The sequence below is a fragment of the Taeniopygia guttata genome, chromosome 1 (assembly GCF_048771995.1).
Source record: "Taeniopygia guttata chromosome 1, bTaeGut7.mat, whole genome shotgun sequence".
In the NCBI taxonomy this organism is placed as follows: domain Eukaryota; kingdom Metazoa; phylum Chordata; class Aves; order Passeriformes; family Estrildidae; genus Taeniopygia; species Taeniopygia guttata.
Window position 1 is genome coordinate 89,963,040 of NC_133024.1, and position 20,130 is coordinate 89,983,169.

Below are 20,130 nucleotides of genomic sequence, written 5' to 3' on the forward strand. Positions count from 1 at the left end.
CACCATTTGGGCACCTTATTTCTTCTAATGTAGAGCAGGCATGGCAATGCTTCTGTGCGTCCTAAAAATCCATTAAGTACAGAGATATTTCTACACAGGTCAATAACTGAGACCATGATTAACTTATTGCTTTTTAACTTGTTGTTTTGGGTTCTAGGATGGTGCATCCCTTACATTGCTGGCCTTTTCCATCTGAATAGCAACCAGTATTGCCCTCTGAAAAAGATCAAAGAAAACAAAGACCTTTCCCCTGGTATCAGTTATCAAAATTAGTCAAGTCAATCAATGCTTTCTGTTTAACTCTCAATGTTTATATTTCTATTTCTATTTCTGTCTAAAGTAGTAGCAATTTGTGAGTCTTTAGGATGTTATTAGACTCACAGGATGCCATTTCAATACACCTTTCAAAATAGTTTCCTTCCAGAATCAAAATGTGGACTGACCTCAGCTTTAGGAAGAAGTCACTCTTTGCCAGGGAGTAAGAGACATGGAATTGAAGTTGCTGTTTTGCTCAGTGTTTATCCAGGGGTGCAGTGAATTAACAGAACATTCTTGTACTAGGTGAAACAGAACAAGAAAGCTGTTAACAAAATACCTCCATAAGGTGTATTTAGAAATGGGAGAGGTTATCTGCATTTCACTACATTTCTTACTGCTTAATCCCTCCTACAGTGTGCAGAGCCTGGAAAACTGATTTTATAATAGCCTTTACTTCTGACTGGTCCCTGAGAGGGAGGCTGACTTCAGCATATCAGAAATGGGCAGAAGAAAAAATATTAATTTACAACTTGTTGAATAAATAAGCACCCCTGTGGAGGCATCTGTTTTTCTGGGTGTAGAGTTACTTTGGCTGAGTAGGGCTAAGGATCTCCTGGCTTGCTTTAAGCTGAGTTGCAGAAACTAGGCTTTTCTAGGTCTGGTCTTACAGTTTCATTGAACAAAACCCCTGCAAAATCCCTGGGTTATGAAATATTTCCTCTCTGTCGGGTCCCAGACAAGAGATGGCATCTGCAGAGCCAGAAAAGGAAGTCCTTGCCTTATAGAGAGAGCTCTTGGTGTGACACAATGGCTGATATAAAGTGTCGGGGGAGCTGAGTTGAAGGCAAAGGAACAAAGGAAGATCAAGATTCAGTGGCTGTCTCAGGCAAAAGGAAAGTGGAAAGTGTCTTGGGGATGGATAAATTTAAGGCTGCACTTGTTCTGGCTGCAGTAGGGGATGCTCTCGGTTATCGCAATTTCTCCCGTGAAAACAATGCCTTAGGCGCAAAAATCCAGCAGGAGCTGAAGGAAATTGGAGGGCTTGAGAACCTGGTGCTCTCTCCTGACAAGTGGCCAGTAAGTGACAACACGCTCATGCACATGGCTACAGCTGAGGCTGTCATCACAGGTAGGTACAGCAGGAACAGCGACCGCAGTCTGCAGAGGAACAGAACTGTGGAGCTGCTGCAATTCTTAGAATAAGCCTGATTGCTGGGGAAATCATGAGAAAGCGTGTCAGAAATGCTGCTTATGTGAATGATAATGTGCATTAGTTTGGCTGCTCCGTGAGCACAATCCTGTGACCATCTCACAAACTTGGGGGGGTCTTGATTTCTGGAGTGTGGAGGGGCTCTTCCTATATTTTCCCTAGAGATACACAGTTGTTTAAAGCTTAAAGACTAAAATATCACATGTTCAGTGTAACAAAAATAATTGCCAAATAGATTATCTGTATGCTGGAGTACATCAGGGAATAATATAGCCACTTAGAGAGTCTTCTGTAACAGATAAGAGCTCTTCTGAGTGCATTTTTCATATGTTTGTATCCAGAACTCCAGGCTGGAGTAGAGTTACCTTAGTACCTCCTTCAGGCTAAAAGCACCAGTCCTGTCTCCTCTTTGCTGCCCCTCAAACAAAGGGTTGCATCTGCAAAAACCTATTTTTTTATAAGGAAAGTTCCATGTCTTTAGTCCAAATAGTATCCTAACACACTGTATTTATAATGAAATCTGTCATAATAATGGAAGTTATTAAGATGTCTTTTAGAATCACAATGGTTTGAGAGAGAACATTTGTCTTTTCTTAAGGTGGGGTTAGTCTTTTTAAGATGAGAAGTGTTTGTATTGACAATTTACCAATCAACCTAGAGTTTTCTGAGACTGGAAAGATCATAGAAAGGACACCAGAAGACTGTGACCTCCCAGCAGTATTTTGCTTCTTCAACAGTATTTTGCCTCTTTGCCTCTTCTTAAGTCTCTGTAAAAGTATTCCTGATTTTTCGTAAAACTCATAACACTGCATAGCTACCAGTAGCAGAAGCTCCCAATGTAGCAGAGAATCCTTCACATCAATGAGGTTTCCTTTGTGCTAGTGTTTCACGCCTTTATCTGCCTGCTTCCAATCTGCTCTAAATTTAGCAGGCAGAGATCAGTTGAAGAGTGTGTAGGACACTTCATACTTGGCTGTTAGCTAACCAATGGTTTAAGGGGTAGCTAATATACTAAAGATAAGGGCAAGATGTCAGCCTATCAAGAAAAAAAGATGACTAGCATATTTCTGAATATAGGCTATGATTAAATATGTATCATATGTTTCCTCCTTATTGAACCCTCTAAAATCACAACTTCTGGGTAATCAAGTCAGTTAGACCACCAGTAAAATAATAATTCTTTTCTTAAGTATAGCAGCCTGTAAATTGCTCTAAAGAAAAAAGTTTAAACTACTTTTTCCATTGACCGTGTTTATCCTACACTCTCATTTATTTCACCTGGTGAGACAAACATTTTAAAAAGGTGCTTTCATGGGCTGGAGAGGAAACAGCAAGATGGAATAGGGAATTTTAGAAAAAAATCTTCATTTCACAGCAACGTTGGTGAGTGGGATAAAATGAATCCTTCACCCTGCTTCCCACAAGGGAAACAAGGAGAACCTGCCCACAGCAGCATCTCCTCCTGACATGAGGAATGCAGAAACGCCCCATGGCTTGCTCATGGATCAGTCTAGGTGCCAAATCACACTCATCAACAGAGTGAAGCTGAAGAAGGTGAGCGTCTGTGAGGCTAAAGGCATCTGCCCACCAGCCCTGGGGACCTGCCCCTATTGCTGTGGAAACAGATTAAAAAAAAAAAAAAAAAAAAAAGAAGAAGAAGGAGGAGGAGGGGAAATAAGCAATAAAAATATCTCTGTCGTTCCCTGCCCTGCTCCCTGCATGTCCTGTTTGCCTGCCTGGCTGCCTGCTGGCCACAGCTTTCCCCAGAGCTCACCTGTAGGGTACTTGTAGGCTGGCACAAACATGCCCATGGCCCAAAGCCATGAGGTCCTGCTGTCGCTGTCAGGCACTGCCCTCGGGGAGCTCCCAGCCTGGGGCTGAGGCAGCAGCCAGGGACAGGCTTGTGTTAAAGACAAAGGCAGCTCTCCCCTGCAGAAGGGATTTTGGCCATTGCTTTGGCAACTGCATGGAGAAAGAACATCCCAGGAGTGGCATGGCCACAAGCAACCAGGGCGGTGGGCACTGCTGCAGACTGAGCTGCTGCTCCCCAAATCCACCGTGTGCCCTGACTGAAAGATTGATCTGACAATGAAGGACAGACAAAACATCTGCTCCCAGGAGGAGTCTGTCCTATAAGGGAGGAACAAGGACAGCATCATCAAACACAGGGAAACTATCTGGGTAACAACAAAAGCATTGTTGTTTTCCTCTCTTGCTTACACATGGGTTAAACAAAAATAAAAGTTCACTTCTAAAGAAAGAACCCATCCTATTGATGGCTGAGACAGCAATCTGGCTGCAGGCATGGGAACCATGGTGGGCTTGAACAGCCTGGAGGTGCTGGACCACAAGGACTCTGTGCTCTGGGGACAAGGTTTCTGCAGGAGCTGGAAGGCAGTAAACTCTGCTCCTGGCTCCCATCTGGATAAACTGTGACACCTGACTCCTAAATCTGGAAAGAGCTGGCAGCCTGAACGTGTCTTGTTTCTTCAGGATTATATGTGGGATGGCCAGTGTAATTGGTAGGATATTATTTTATGTGAAAGAAGAGGAATCTTTATTCTACCCTTCATCTTCTTTTCTGCCTGCCTCCATAATTGGTACTACTTAGAATGTCTCTTGCTTCTGGAACTCCAAACTTTCTCCTAAGTTAAAATTGTGGATTTCTAGAATTCACCATCTCTGACAAAATGAAGATATTTTTAGAAGAACTTCCCCTTCTGTGTCTTTCAACCTGTGCAACTAACCAAGTATTAAATGGGATTTCTCTAAGTATGTAGAAAACATATAAGTGGATAAATCCCTTCGGCCTCTGTTCCCACTGATTACACAGCTGTAATAGGTGCCAGTGGAATCTTTTCCTCAACAGGATACAAGGGCAGGATTCTTCAAGACCAACAACAGATAACATCAGCTGAGAGAATGGTCTATGTTTAACAGAGGGAAGGCTCCCCCTTAGGCAAGACTGTAGGACTTGGTAAAAATAATCTATAAACAGATGTTGTTAGTGAATTTATTACAGAGAGAAATTCATGTGCTGGAAACTACCTTCAGGCCGTAGGAATTTTTATAGTATTTTTTTTAAAACGTCACTGTGATATTATAAGATATTTGGATCCCTGAATGAAAGACCTACAAATTTTAGACAAAATACATATAACATACAGATTTAAAAAATGAAGTTGCAATTTGCTTTTGTATCTAGTCATACATATCTCTTAAAGAGATTCTGTAATGTGGTAATTAAAAAAAAGGCTTTCATTTTTAGATTGGATTCACGTGTGTATAGGCAGGGACTGAGCCAGGCACAGTTGGCTTTACCCAGACCTCATGGCAGCCATGCTGTCAGCTGATAGTTGATAGTTTCTGAATTGACTTCACACCACGGAGCTTAAATAAAGGTCCTCAGCAGCTACTGTTGATTAAAGAATGCTTCATCATAACAGTGAAGGAATTAAATGTGGAAAGGAAAAGAGGGGAAGATGAGAACTGAGAGTCAAGACCATTCTTCCTCCAGCCCGCTGTCATGTTGTGTAAAAATGTCACAGAGGCACCAGAAACGTGACTCGGTATATTGGAAGTGGAAACAGGAATATTTTTCAAATGCACAGTGAGCTTGCTTGCATGTTATCTGTGGTTTTTTTTTTTTTTTTTTTTTTTTTTTTTTTTTTGCTCTTCTGCCTTCACACAACAACCTTCTCTTCCCTCCGTGGAGCAGATTACTGGTGTTTGGAAGATCTGTACCGGGAGCTGGTGAAGCGCTATGTGGATGCTGTGGACAAGCTCACGGGCAGGCGGCCGGACCCCGCCACCATCGAAGGCTGCAGGGAGTTAAAACCAGACAACCACCTTCTGGCCTGGCACACGCCCTTCAATGAAAAAGGTACGGTACTGCTTTCCTGGGAGAGGGCTTGCCTAGAATAATGCATGCTCTCCATCTTTGTGGCTATATGGAAATTATTTCCTTTTCCCCCCAACATCAAAGGCCACTATCCCTGAAACGTTTCCATGTTCGCCTGAGGATGAGAGATCTGCCAAGAATTCCTTCTGTAGGGCACTGTGTCCTCTTGTAAGCAAACCCCTCCCTCTTTAACATCTATTTAAAGAGGCTTTGTCCTTGGCTCTGTGCCTCAGGGTCCAGATCTTTGTCCTTGAGTTTAATGGTTATTTTAAGAAATATTTTCTGCCATTTTTCCTTTAAACGTTTTTAGACTTGAATCTTTTCAGTGACACCAGATCTGAAACAAAATGCCAAGCCTGTAAATTGCTCTAAGCACCAACACGTTCATTGGAGGGAAAGCAGAGACTTTTCTCCATTTGGATTCCCTGCCAACAGCTATGATTGTTTTGTTGATAATCCCTAATATTCCTACCCTGTTTTACCTATGCCTGACCCTCTCTTTCTTTCTCTTTATGATCATTTATGTCAACAATGAATAAAATTTCCACTTCAAGTTAAATAATATGCACACAGCTATGTGCACACACAAACACACACAGTGCAATTCATCTTGAAAGCCTGTAGAGACACCCCATTATCAGAGATGGGGGACCCAGACGGCCACAAAACGGTGTCAGCTCGCTGACTGTGTCACTCAGCCACTGCAGACCACTGCAGAACACTGCCTCAACAGAGCTGCCTATTGATGCAACAGCATGGCAAAGGCCCAGTGGCATAATGCCATAGCTATTTCTAGGTCTCTGCAGCCAGTTTTCTCTGACCAAAAAAAAGCATCTCTCACTTGTTCCCTGCTCCTCACAACAGCTGCTGGGAGTGAAAAGGATGTATTCTTCCCACCCTGCCATCAGCCAGCCAGATCAGAGAAAGAGCCCCTTTGGCAGTTGTTATGTGTTTTGTGACTGACAGTGGATAAAATTTGGAGAAAATAATTGTGGGAGCTGCTGTTGGCCCCAAGTAGCTCTTAACATTGTTCGACAAGCAGTTGAGTATGGTCGTTGCCTGGTCCACTGTGGTGTTGGAGCTACCACTCTTCTTTCAGCCTTCCTCCTCCCCAGCTTTCCATGGACTATCTGCTTTGGGGATACTCTGGGCTAGAAGAATCTAAAATTAATTCCTGCCTTGAGATCTGGCAGCTAAAAACCATCTTCTCCATCTGGTCTGACAAATTTGGAACCTTTCAGGAAGACTTTTTTTTACCCTGAGAGCAGAAGAACCTGAAGTGGAGATGTTCTGCCTTCTATGGGACCCAGCACTGCTATGGACATAATTAACTTTTAATTGAATTTGTCCAAAATTCTTCTTGAGGCAAAAACATGCCACAGGCATTGAATGCCTGGAAGTCAGGTTATATTTTGGATGGGCTGGAACCAAAAGGCCGATTTGCTGTGGGCATTCTATCTTATCTTGCTTCCAGCAATAATTCATGTGCCAGCACTCATGGACTTAGGTAATTTTGCATTGCTTATGGATGCTTCTCTGCTCAAATTCTTGTGGGTTTAGTCAGCACACTGAATCCCTAAGTCAAACTGCCCTATGTGTCTCTGCCACCTCATGTCATATTCATTGCCGCATGCATTGCAGAGATACCTGGCTTATGTTAGAGGCTGACGAGATTCCTGTGATCACCAGAAAACCTGCCCAAGATTGTCTAACACCTTCAATTTTAAGAGCTTGTTTACAATTTATAACATTGATAAGCACAAGGCTAAAATTCTCTCCATTGAGTGTTTGCTTTTGTTTGTAAGTACTTTTTAAAGTTTTGATGCAGATGAGTTTGCTGTTTCTGAGACATGGTAAAAATCTTTTAACCCATTGACAAAACTTCAAATTGCTCAGAAGAGGAATGCTGATGTTGTAGAACTGGAACCAAAATCTGAGTATGGTAGTATCCCCCTGAGTCAGATATTTGCTTTTGGAGTGACTGTGACAGGCCAGTCAAATGGTGGGTCAAATAGCTGGGCTCTACCTGTATCCTGTGTCTTTCAGGCCAAGACTGCAGCATCCAAGCAGGTCTTTATTTGCAGCTGTGGAAGCAATTTCTGGGCTTCCTAGAAGTATTTGAGAACTTTCTGCAGGTGGTATTGGCAGAGGAGCATGAGGGAAAAGTGTGAGGAAAAACAAGGAAAGTGAGGGGAAAGATGAAGAGAAGGTTAAGCTGCAGATGCACAGGAGATAAAGGTGCTGGGCTCTAAGTTTTCAAGCAGAATGATCTGTAGTCACAAAAGGCACATCCTCTTCAGGGCTTAGCATCCATTACCCTAATCTTTTTTATTCTACAGGTGTAGAGTGAAGAAAATCACACACTAAAAAAAAATTTTGTAGTGCACAGATTAAAAGGAAAATAACTGGGAAACATGGATACAGCAAAAATTCACTGTCTCCTCCAGGACAGCAACTAGGGACTTCTAATGAAACTTGTAGTCCATGAGCTCAAAGCAAGACAAAAAAAAAAAAAAAAAAAAAAAAGACTTCACACAACACCTACATAAGCTCCATAAGTATTTTCCAATGCCAATTTATAGATAATACAGTTCATGTGAATTCGAAAATGAGCTGGGCAAATTCACTCAGGGGAAAACCTTCAAGGGTTTTTAAGCAGAAAAATGAATAACCAGCTGCCTCCTGGATCAGGGAGACAAATTGTCAGCAGCTTAGTTAGTACTAAGGGATAATGTCATTGTACTTATTTTTTGCTCTTTCTTGATTATCCTCTTCATTGTCAGACATGATGAGGTGGTTTGACCTTTGGTCTGATAATGGAGGACAGTCCTTACATTGTCACATGTGTCACCCCTGTTGCTTGGACTATCTTGCTATCTTGCTGTCCCTTGTGTCCTTAGTTCAAATGGTAAATGTGAGACATGGGAGTTAGCTCCCTGAAGCTCTGTCTGGGTTTAATGTTACTCCATGTGATGGAATTTTTTGTTACCAAGTTTACTTGTCTAATTCTGCAGAAGGCTTTAATGGAACTTCCCAGACTGTAGGAACGCAATGAAGTGGGAAAGACAACCTCCTCCAGACCAGCAGTCGGATCCCTGTAGTACATCTTCCACTTCAGATATACTGAGAAATGTTATTTAATTAGCAGTGTAGTGCAAGAGCCTCTCCTCTTGGATAACCAGCATGGACTGTGTCCTTTGGTGAAACCAGGTCTGCATAGTGAAGACTCTCATGTGCTATCCTATGGCAGCAGATGATTAAATGAAGAGTTTGGCCTTGAAAGCAGGAGATATTTCTCCCAGTTGAGTGGTGCCCTGGAAGACTGGATTTCCTTCCTGACTCTTCCTTGTGGTTTCTATGTGATCTATGGGTTAGGCAGACAGTTTTATCTGCTCCCGGATAGCTCCTCTAGGGGAGAGGAAGAACTCTTTTCCTAAGAGGAAAATTCAGATATTGCACCTGGAAATGCCAGTAGGTGGTTTATGTTAGTTTGGCTCAGACTTCAGTTTGGCTTGAAGTAGAACTCACTGCCACCCCCACTACTCGACTTGGATCACACTCATAATCTCAGGACATTGGAGCTGGAGCCACTTGGCACAAGACTTGATTGCAAGAGATGTTCCAAAAGAGCCCCTGCTGCTGTCACAGCAGGCAAAGCCCAGTGGAGCAGCTGAGGGCCCTTCTCCAGATAAGTGACTGAAAGCTGTGACCTCGGCATCTGCTGCTTCAATTCACTCCAGCCCCTGGGTTGCTCCTACTATGCCATCATACACACTAATGGACATCCTGCCTTTCTCCATGCTGGGAAGGACAAGGAGATTGGGCTCCTAATGCAGGTTCACATAAGCTAAAATTAGGTAGCATAAATATACCCCTTATCTTACAGGAACCTAGAAGAGAAATGCTGATTGCTCTCAGCTATTCCCAAGGTCACTGGGAAGTGTGATTGAGCAAAGACAGTGCTGAAAAATGCCAAGTACCTTGAAAAATAGAGGCCTACCCAGCTCAGGGTGGTTGCCTGCAATGAGTTAATGCTTTTTTGGGCATTGGCTCACCAGCTGCAAAGAGGAGATAATCACCTCACTGGTGCCTGGTGAAGATAAGCTCATTAAAACTTCTCTGGGATCCTAAAATTACTGTGATAAGTACTGCAGAGAAACTCATTAGTAAGTTTAACTCCATTCAATTAAGTGTTTAAAAGTTGAACACCTGTGATCACACATTCAGTGCTAAGGAGTAAAAGAAATTCTGAATTAGCTCTTCAATAAACAAATTTTGTGCTACACGGAGGTGGAGGTTCCCAAGACAAAGCTTGGTAAGTGTAGGCTGTAGCACAGCAAGCACTAATTTCAGGTTGCATGGGAAACTTCAGTTCTGACATTGCCTAACTTTGTAGGATTTGGCTCAGTAGCCTTTAGTTTCTTTTGGACACATTACTTTTGTATGTAGCAGAAACTGGTGAGGCTCTCCAGGATGAAACATGCATTTAAAATTGAAAGGTGAACTGTGAAGTGCATGTAAAGTGGTTTAATTGTGTGTGTACAACTATTAAATAAGGTTGGGGGGAAATGTATCTGTTTCTCAAAGTTCTGTTTCTGGTGTGGGTACCTGGAGCAAGCAAAACAGCAGTGTCAGCCAAAAATGAGTGAAGATGGAATGGGAGTTTGGATCAAATAAATCCTGTGAACAAGAGAGCACATGGCTTCCTGAGCCCACTATGGTCTTCATAGCACTTGATTATATTGGAATATACCTGTAAAACCAGAATGACTATGCAGGAGCAAAATTTCTCACAAGAAACTTTCAAAACTTGTAACTCATTTTGCCCGGTAATTTCCCATCCCCTGAGGAGTTCCCTTCCCATGAGTTGATTTAATGAAGTGTGCTTGTTTCACATTTTATCAATACATTTGTTGAGATCAATCTCCTTTTGAATACATGGTGTTATCCTTTCACTTTAGGTTCTGGATTTGGAGCTTCCACAAAAGCCATGTGTTTAGGGATGCGATACTGGAAGCCAGAAAGGCTGGAGTCACTTATTGAAGTGAGCATTGAGTGTGGACGAATGACTCATAACCATCCCACAGGTAATGCCTGCACTCTGCCATCCCCTAAGGCAGCTTTGCTCTTCTGCAGGGACTAACATGGCTCCTGTGAACTCCCCTGGCCAAACCAGTTCTGCTTTGCAGGCTTCAAGGCCTCAGTTTGAACTTTGCTTGGTTAATACATACATGTGTATATTACTTATATAGGCTTATATATATTTGCTTGTATATTATGCCAACAGCATCCTCAAGCATAGTTGTTTTCTCTCCTAAAATCCCAGTATGTAAACATAACCTGCCTTGTCAAAAGCATATTCATTTTAGTTGCCCTGATCAAATTTTAGGATTCATGTATATCTAGATGACTCACTGTTACCATGCAAATTTATGGTTCAGGGGAAAACAACATTTTTCTCTTGGCAGGTTTTGTCATATCCAATCACTGTAAGTAAAGGTAGTAAGCCAAAAAAACCCATTAAGATACAATCTGAAACATTTTCTAAACAAAACCTAAATAAGCAGACTTAATGTGATTTCTAATATTCCGGTCTGTCATTTTGATAATTTTATGCTATGTAAACATGTATTCATTCTGTCTGTTTTAAACAGCAATAAATAAAACCATAATGAATGATGACACGTTCAACATGCTCACTGCTATGAAGCAGTCAGAAAAGCCATCAGGATGCTATAAAATCAGGGGAAAAGCATTCAAAACAAACCAGAAAGTTAGGTTGGTGTGTAAAGTCCGTGGTGCATTAGTAGCCATAAGACTGCTTGTAGTCTTCGTCCATCATGTCAGAAAGGGCTTATGAGACCCAGAAAATGGCAGCAAGGAGGATCCAATTTGTCAGACACCTTCCATACAGTGAGAAATTACATCTAGAAGGATTTTTCAGCTGGGAAAAGAAACAAGTAGCACAGTAGAGAGGAAGGAAGGAGAGGGGTGGAAGGGCCATTGGGACTGAAACAAGCAGACAAAGGAAATACTTGTCCATGTTATGCACAGTGAAGCCTCAGACCTGGATGCTACAGGCAGCTGCAAAGTCCACAGGTATGCCTGCGTTCAAAGGAGACCAGGAAAAGAGGTTGTCTTGTCAAAATCAAACAAGCGGTGGAATTAGAATGACCCCTAAAACTAGCCTAGTTGTTCTGGGGAATGGAGAAGCCAAACCACTTCACTCTGGGGTTCCCTCTGTCTTCCAGAGGCAGACACCTTGGCTGGGTGTGCTTTCTTCCCCAGTGAGGAGCAGCAGGCTGTGTGAGGGCTGCCATGAGCAGGGCCAGTAGGGCAACAGCAACAGTGGGTGGGCAGCCTGAGGAGCGGGCAGGAGGAGACTGCCAGCCCCTGGAAAACCTTCAGGACACACCCCAGCCTCTGCCACCCTCTGAGTGAGGTGTCTCACTGCCCCCTGCTAGCCCTTTGATTCACACTCTAAACCCACTGCTGCCTCCTGCACTGTAAATGAGGCCCTCAAGGATCTTTGCGGCATCTGGGCTAGATGCTGTCTATCTGAGTGAGGCCCTTTGGGCTGGGTCTACACGGGCTGTTATTCTTTACAAAAACATCTATGGGACTCAAGATGTATGTGCCTTGGGCCTGACCCAGTATTGTAAGTCTTGTGGCAGAGGGAATTAGTAATCACCTCATCTGGGTTTGTCACCTCCTAAGATAATTTTGTTTTACCTCCAACGAAACAAAAAAGTCATAATTGCCTCTAAGCACGAGTGAATATTTTTGGACCCATGCACCGAGAGAAGCACCTGCATCAATACTTTACTCAGCTTGGATTTATTTAAATGACTGAATGGTTTTCTTAAGCTTCTTTTGCATACTGCACCAAGTTGGCTTTTTGCCCTTGACAGAATGCCAAGAGCAAAAGTAAATGCAAGAAATGATCTGACTGTTTCTGGTGACATGGAAGTGTTGAGTGCCCATCAACAGTCACAGTATTTGTAATATTTAAAATGTTGAAATATTTGTAACTAAAGTAGAATACCAGCATGTGTTCTTGGACAATTTCTTCTTTCTTCTAAGGGGACATGGGTTTGTTCCCTTAGAGTCAAATGAGCCAGAAATAGTGTTAGAGCTAGCAACCACCACTCTTGGGCTGGATGATGCTGTAAACAAGCTGATATAGCCTGTAATTGAATCACTTTGTACAAGTCAATTATTTCATGTGACTTCAATTAGAAGATTTTCAGTATCCCATTGGTAGATGATGTTTATTTTTTACCCCCACCTCAATTTCTATCACATTACACCCTGAGAACAGAAGCTCCCTTCTATGTAAGATAAGTCGCAAACCAACAGGCAGCACTCATTAGCCAATAATCTCGACGTGCCACACGTCAGGCAGAGATGGGTTGTGCACATTTGTTAACCTACCTGACAGCCACAAGGCATTCCATTGGTGATTTTAAGAGGAAAAATAAGGACAAAAAGGATTGTACAGCACAGATGCACACTGGTAATCCTCGTTATTTGTGAATTCCAGGTTTTCTAGGGTCCCTTTGCACAGCTCTCTTTGTGGCATATGCAATACAAGGGAAACCCCTTGCACAGTGGGGAAGAGAGATGATGAAGGTTGTGCCCATGGCTGAAGAATACTGTAAGAAGACCATTCGCCACATGGCAGGTACCAAGTCTGGATCAAATGTTTATTTTCTTAAAGCTATCTTTAGCTGGAAAGGCACTGAAGAAATGTCACTCCCTTGTCTTTACATCTTGTTGCTTCACCCCCTCTTCTCCCTCCAGAGGCTGTCCTCCAATCCTTTCTCTGCTCGGAGAAGTAAGCTCTTCACAGGTGGTGCCACCTTCTTCTAGCACCAGTTAGTTGCCTGGTGTATTGGTGGCAAAAATACAAAGCAAAATAGCAATGACCGTGTTCTACTGCAGTTTTATTTTTAGGGAATCTTCAGAGATTGCTGGGTGGGGGGGGAGGAAGGAAATTATATTTAGCAGCTTATTAGGCAAACTGCTGAGATTAATTATTCAGCTGCTTTCCATCAATTAGTGCAGTTCAACATCTTCCTTAAGGAAAACCACTGACATTCCTCATCCTGCCAGGAAAATTTCACCTACAGATGCCTCCTGACCAAGAGTTAACTTTTGACCACAATTCAGATTCTACTTGCTGCTTTTCAGAACAAATATTTAAGATACAACCTCTTGTATCTTTGTTTTAAACAACAAAGTGTCACTCAACTACTGAACTTGATACTACCACTTTATTATTGCTATGCATGTGGTCTTTGGGGCAAAGGTACCTTAGTACCCCCTTGCCTGGAAGTGATGTTTGTGATGGTGAGACCTGCCGTGGACAGACAAGTATCTTTACATTGAAGCATCAAGGTAAGAGATTAAGGGACAGCTATTGAGAAAGACTGAATTCTATAGAAATCTTTGCTCAAGAGCACTCAGAAATTAAAACTTACCCCCAAAGAAAAGCTGTTGCTTTAAGATCTGAAAGGAGCCCCAGGAAGGCTTTCTGAAAGGAGCCCCAGGAAGGCTTTCTGAAAGACCCTGAGTTTTCATCTGTGCTTCATTGCACACCAGGATTTTTTTAGCAGAGCCCCATGAGGAGCAGGTGCAGGATTAACGAGCTCGAGCGTCTCTCTGAGTGGCTTTGCAGCAGGTCCCTGTCACTCCAGCCAAGCAGGACCCCTTGTTGGAGGTATGTGTGCTGGGCTCCTGAGGCATGCCCTCCAGCCAGCGCCCGTATTGTTGAGCTTCATCCTATTTTGGTAATGGGAAAAGTGTCCTGCATTAAAGTTAAGCTCCTTGGCTGCTGAGATGTGCTGCAAAGAAATCCTGCCAAACAGAGTCCTCCAGTTTTAGAAAATCCTATTTTAGCTATATTATCCCCCATGAATAACAAACAGAGTTTGTTATCCATGTCACAGGGAGTTCGACTCTACAGCCCTCTCTGATATGCAGTTGCAATTACTGGCCAGATCATTCCACGGACCTGAATGTGACCATCACCTCGGCTGGGCTCAAGGGATGGTGCAGAGCCTTGCTAGGGTTAGTGGTATGGGATTCTGACCATACTACACCCAACAAAAATCTTCTTCAGCTGCTTGATCCCTCTGTTTCTGAAACTGTGAAATAAGCACCTTGGTTTTAAGGTGCTATATAGAAAACATTCAGTTTTGAGGCATTTATGGTTTATTGTCACGGGGGAATTAGGGGAAAAACCCCCACAAACAAACAAACAAAAAGCCAACAAAAAAGAAAGAGGCAGGTCAGGCCACTCACATTTCTAAAAACTGTCATAACCAGCTGCTGTAGTGGGTGTTGATAGTTTACATTTGCTTTGCTTACATTTGTTTTCCTGTAGATGCTATATATACATCCAGATGCTCCCTTGGCCTGGTGGCTGTAAATGCTCTTTCACTCTGTTTTTGTAAACACCTCCCCTTTTTAGGGTTCTGGTGAATGGTTTCTTTGAAATGAAACAAAGCTGGGTCATAGACTCAGAAAAAGGACAGCTGGACATTTCCAGGTGATACTGGAAATGAAATGAAATTAATTTTTACTTTGTGAAAGTGTCAGGTACTACAAAGTAGCTAGGATTTTTACAAAAAATTCCTTAAAGTTCTTAATTGCCAAAGAAAGTCACCACTGTGGCATTTTAGGAAAAGAAGCAAATCAACCTTCAGGGGAATGGTTTGGTTGTGTGCGTGCTTCTCAGCCACTGAGAAGCCAAGCAGGAGAGACAGGGAAAAAGAGGAATTGTTAAATTTTATTTTACATCCATAGTCCCACCCCAAATTGTTAGTTTGCCTTGGCATACTTGGCCATCCAGGCCACCTCACTGTTCTCTAACTCCTGATCCCCCTCAGCTTGCCAGGCAGGGCTTCCCTCAGGCCTCATGCAGGCAGGAGCATGTGTATGTGCTTAACAGTCCAGTGTGGCTGACTTAGGTGCCTTTCTAAGCCTTTATAAAAAGAGTGAACTAGAGCACTGGCTTGAAAATAAACTAAATTTAATAAGTTTATTTACATGGGGAACATTAAGCATGACTAGAGATCACTTCCCAAAGCGACAGAAAAAAAGGAGAAAGACATATGGTTATTTAAAAAGGCTTGTTTCTATGGGCACAGGTAGCAGATGTGTGTGTTATTCATCCCTTTGCTCATATACTTTTATATATATATATATATATATGCAAATGAGAATTTTGGACTATCCTATCTGTTTTTTTCCTGAATGATCACACAATAAATGCCATGAAAAGAGAACAGAAATACTGGAGAATTTATGCAATTAAAAATTGATAACTGAGGTAGGTGTCAAATTGTATTTATAATGTAGAAACATTTTTAGATATTCTTTAATCATAGTAAAGGAATAAAAACTGACAAAGAACTGATAATTTTCTTTTTGTTGACTCTTATCTTTTCCTTGGAGTGCTCTTCAGAAAATTCTTGTAAAATTTCATCTTGATATATCTTAAATTACATTAAAATAGCACAAAATTCTGAAAGTATTTTCATCATTGCATCCTCTGTTTTCAATTAGATGTCCCACTCCATACACACTTAGTATATATGCAGTACATTACTGTAAAATATCTGGGGTTTCATGTCAGTCAATACTGTCATTATCCTTAAAATATGTTAAAAGTAGAACTGAAAATGTTCTTGAAATGAAATAGTACATCATTAATGTCTTTTGCCTTCAGAATATCAAGAGCACTGGTTTTACTTTGAAGCCAAGTGGCAGTTTTATTTGGAGGAGAGAGAAATCAATGAGGAAAATCAGAACCAGCCTGTCTTTCCAGCCAACTATGACGCAGAGGAGAGAGAAAAGGTAACTGCAACTTCCAAAAGTTCTTGGGATGGCTCTCAGCCAACAGAGGTATTTTCAAAGAGACACATCACTATTTTTCAACTGATTCCACTGCCAGAGTAGTCAGGAAATATATGGGTTTTTAATATTTTTAATTTTCTTTTTATTTCAAGAAAGAAAAAAACAACTTTTATCCTCAACTCAGGTATGTGTTACCTTACAAGAAAAGCAGTTACCACCAGTCCCGTGTTTGCTGCAATGGGAGAAAACAGCGCAGAGAGGCAGGCTTAATGGTCTGGTAGCCAGAGCAGGTACAAAATATGGGCCATGGCTATCTGAGGGTGGAAAAGGCAGATGTCCTGCCTGGGGCTCTCACATCAAAGCCTAATGGAGCTGTGGCCAGAGTCTGACAAAAATACCCCCAGGTATTAGAAGCTGGATTAGGTCATATTTAGTGGAGGGTGTTCAGCTCATGGCAGGGGATTGGAACTCAATGGTCTTTAAAGGTCTCTTCCAATCCAAAGCAGTCTAAGATTTTCTGGTCCTTCAAGCAGAAGATAGACATCCCAAGTGACTGATTCATTGCCAACATGGGCTGTGCCAAGCTAGTTTTAAGTGTCTTGAGAGATGGTGTTTCACCACATTCCATGAGATACTATTTTATAATGTACATGATCTTTTCTTTGCTGGTTATATCTTCTTAACTCGAGAGAAATAATGTGTCTTCTTCCCTGCTGTTTACAGCTATCTGATATGGGCTGGCACCCCTCAAAGCTCTCCACTTAGCAGCTAAGCACTAAGTATGTGGTTCTTGACACCTTTTGCCATAAATCAATCCCTTTTTTCCAGATTATGTAAGTATAGTTCTATGCTTACGAGTCACTTTGTGTATTTTTAGGTGATTATCTGTGCAATGAAAGGTGCCTATGGAAGTCTGACTGTGGATAATAACAAATTGCTCACTCTAAATAGAAAGAATATTCCCTTCTAGGTTTATTTTACTAATTCAATGCCAGCAATTTGCTACTAGTTTTTTATACTCCTTCCAGTACTACTGGAGTCTCTGCAAAGCTTTAGGAGAGATTAAACCAAACAGTAATTCCCCATGATCATTTCAAGAGAGAACTGTATGAATTTCTAAAGCAGAAGCAAAATTTACCTTCATTACTCTAGCCCAACTATTTTGGCCTACTGAGCTATGTATTTTGACAAAAAAGGAAAAATCAACAAGAAAGGAAAAATGGTGCTTGACCCTCAAACTCCCTCATCAGGCAGAGATCATAGCCTGGCAGAAGTTGAGACACTTCATTAGGGTGCTAATAGCTATGGAAAGAATAGATGAGGAGAAGGTAACCACTCTGCCTGCCTTTTTCCCAGGAGTGCCCTCCCTTTGCCTTCCCTCCAGACTAGCTGTCCCCTTGTGTTTGGGAATACAGCCAGTTGTCTTTCCACATGCAATTAATAGAGCACCAGCATCTGGCACAACCCTTGCCCACAGGTCACCACATGCAGGTGCACCTTTCTGCAGGCACAGTGCCAGCTGTATGTGAAAGTGAAGCCCTCAAATGTGGCTTGGATTGATCCAAGCATCTTTCAAAGGCAATTTCCCTCCCAAAAAGAAATCACACCTTGAAATGCTTAGCAGCAAAAGCCATTTGTTCTATAAGCTGGTATATATAATTTTTCAGTGATATGCTTTTGGAAGATGTTAGATACACGGTGAATGGGTAGACATTGCCCAACACGTGGGATCAGCCTTGGTTCTGCAAACAAAATATTCACCCGACTCTCTTTCCTGTGATGGACACAATGTGCCACAAAACGAGGGAGGAACAAAACCAAAGTCATCCAGGACAATTAGACTATGAGGACCTTACTCCCTTAAGATGGAGTTGCTTAAACCAGCAGTGAGAAAGAACCCAGAAAGAACGGGAAAAAAAAGAATCCAAGAGGAGTGCTAGCCAGCAGTGAGTCAGCTCTTGAAGGGTGGGGAAGTCAGAAGCAGCTGTAATCACTGGTGGCAGGGGTTGACAGCAAGGAGAGGACATGTGAATTACCTCCTGGGCTTGGCAGCAGCTCAGTGCCTTCAGCAGGAGAGTGCATGCTAGCACACCATCCGAGTCCTAGGTCCTTGCTGGCCCATCCAAGGGAAGCTGGGCTGGTGCCACAGCACAGCACAGGGCTGCACAAAGGCACTGGAGCTGAAAGGAGAATGAAGCAGTTTGGGAAGTGCTGCCTTGGGGCAATTAAGTCCTGCCAGGTTCAGTCCCAGGACAGCTATCTGCAATGTAAACGTTTTCAGGCGAGATGACATCGGATGTGTGCAGAGCATCAGGGATGAGGAGGAATAACTGGAGTGACACTTGAGCAGCCTGGCTACACACCCAGAATAGCCCCTCCATGCTGAGCCCTCCTGCCTTTGGTAGCATTGAAAGTGCATCTGTGCTGCCCCACCAGCATCCAAACTGCAGCAATAGGGCTGGAAATTTGCATGGGGCAGAGGATAGCATAAAGGCATAAATAATGTCTCTAAATTGTAAAAAAAAAATAAAAAAAATAGAGTGAACCTGTTGTCCAACTCTGCCATGTTTGATGTATGTGTAGATAAACCTCAACCAAGTATTAAATAGCTCAGGTGAACAGAGAGAAATGCCAGCCCTTCACACATGTTGCAGAAGCCAAGAGCCAGCCAACCAGCAACATTCAGCTTACCATGATGTAAGTTAAATTTCAAGAAATAAAGCTGCCCATTTCTTAACAGGATTATATTTTTTAACTATATATTTATTTGTGTTGAGATAACCTGGGGAATTGGGGCTGGTGGTATCTGCTCTAGAGAAAATCAAATTTTCCTTTGCAAATCTCCGAACTGTGGATTTGGAGTTCTTTCTACTGTCTTCTCCTGCGGAAGAACTGTTTCTTACATTTGCAAATTATTTTCCCTTTTGTTCAACAACTGGTTTTAGAAGAGGAGAGAAAAGGCTTGGCAAGAAAAAGACAGAGAAAGGGGCTTGAATTACATAGTCTGAACCTATGGCCCGAAAGAAATTACTGGATCAGAACATTTTCACCCCCCCATGAAAATTTGGCTAATTGAAACATTTGCAAGCATGTGACAAGGGGAGTTGAGAATATTCCCAGAGACGGTAAGAGGACTGACAAATATGTCCTTAGCAACCACGATTTTTTATATGATAAGGAATTTCTAGGTTGTGAGCTTGAAATATGTCTTGATCTACTTTTTGGCATTTCTGGCTTGCTTAAACCAGCCTCTTGGCCTAGTGCATTAAGCTGGAGTGCAGGCTTATACCGGCGCCTCAGGCATCACCAGGGCTGCTGGAGCTGCTGCTGTGGCTCATCCTGCACTGTGCCAGAGGAGCCGCAGCACAGCCCCTGCCGCCCTTCCCAGCCCAACGAGCTGTTCCCGCTCAGCCGGGGAGACGCCAGCCTGGCGGGGCCAGTGCCCCACGCCGCAGCTCCAGTGCCCCACGCCGCAGCTCCAGTGCCCCACACTGCAGCTCCAGTGCCCCACGCCGCAGCTCCAGTGCCCCACGCCGCAGCTCCAGTGCCCACACTGCAGCTCCCATGCCCTGCCCTGCCCTGCCCTGCCCTGCCCTGCCAGCGCTGTCTCTCCCACAGACGTACCGGCGCTGGAGCTCCGAAGGCCGGGGGGGAAGACGAGGCCATGACGCCCCCATGATCGCGTACGACGCCCTGATGGGCTGTGGTGGGGACTGGACAGAGCTCTGCAACCGCTCCATGTTCCATGGAGGTGAGGGTCCCCTGTGCCTCCCACCCCTGCTCCCTCGCCAGGGCCGGGATAGCGCCCTCCTGGCTGTCAGCTGCCTCTGTTGGCCAATCTGCCATGTTGTCTGTGACATTCTCATGTCTGGTTTCAGCCTCTAAACCCCTTTCTTCT

The 20,130-nt window shown here is 43.1% G+C and overlaps 1 protein-coding gene across 2 annotated transcripts in view; it reads left to right on the forward strand.

The window, feature by feature from the left end:
- Positions 1-20,130, forward strand: part of ADPRHL1 (ADP-ribosylhydrolase like 1) — a 24,865-nt gene continuing 4,735 nt past the window's right edge. The window contains exons 1-6 of one of the 2 annotated variants that reach the window (XM_072933321.1): positions 1-1,387; positions 5,187-5,351; positions 10,331-10,456; positions 12,913-13,053; positions 16,105-16,232; positions 19,851-19,983. In XM_072933321.1, the coding sequence (XP_072789422.1) occupies positions 1,174-1,387; positions 5,187-5,351; positions 10,331-10,456; positions 12,913-13,053; positions 16,105-16,232; positions 19,851-19,983 (907 nt within the window). In that variant the 5' untranslated portion in view covers positions 1-1,173. The remainder of the gene's footprint in view (positions 1,388-5,186; positions 5,352-10,330; positions 10,457-12,912; positions 13,054-16,104; positions 16,233-19,850; positions 19,984-20,130) is intronic. The other variant, XM_030279666.3, reaches the window with a different exon arrangement.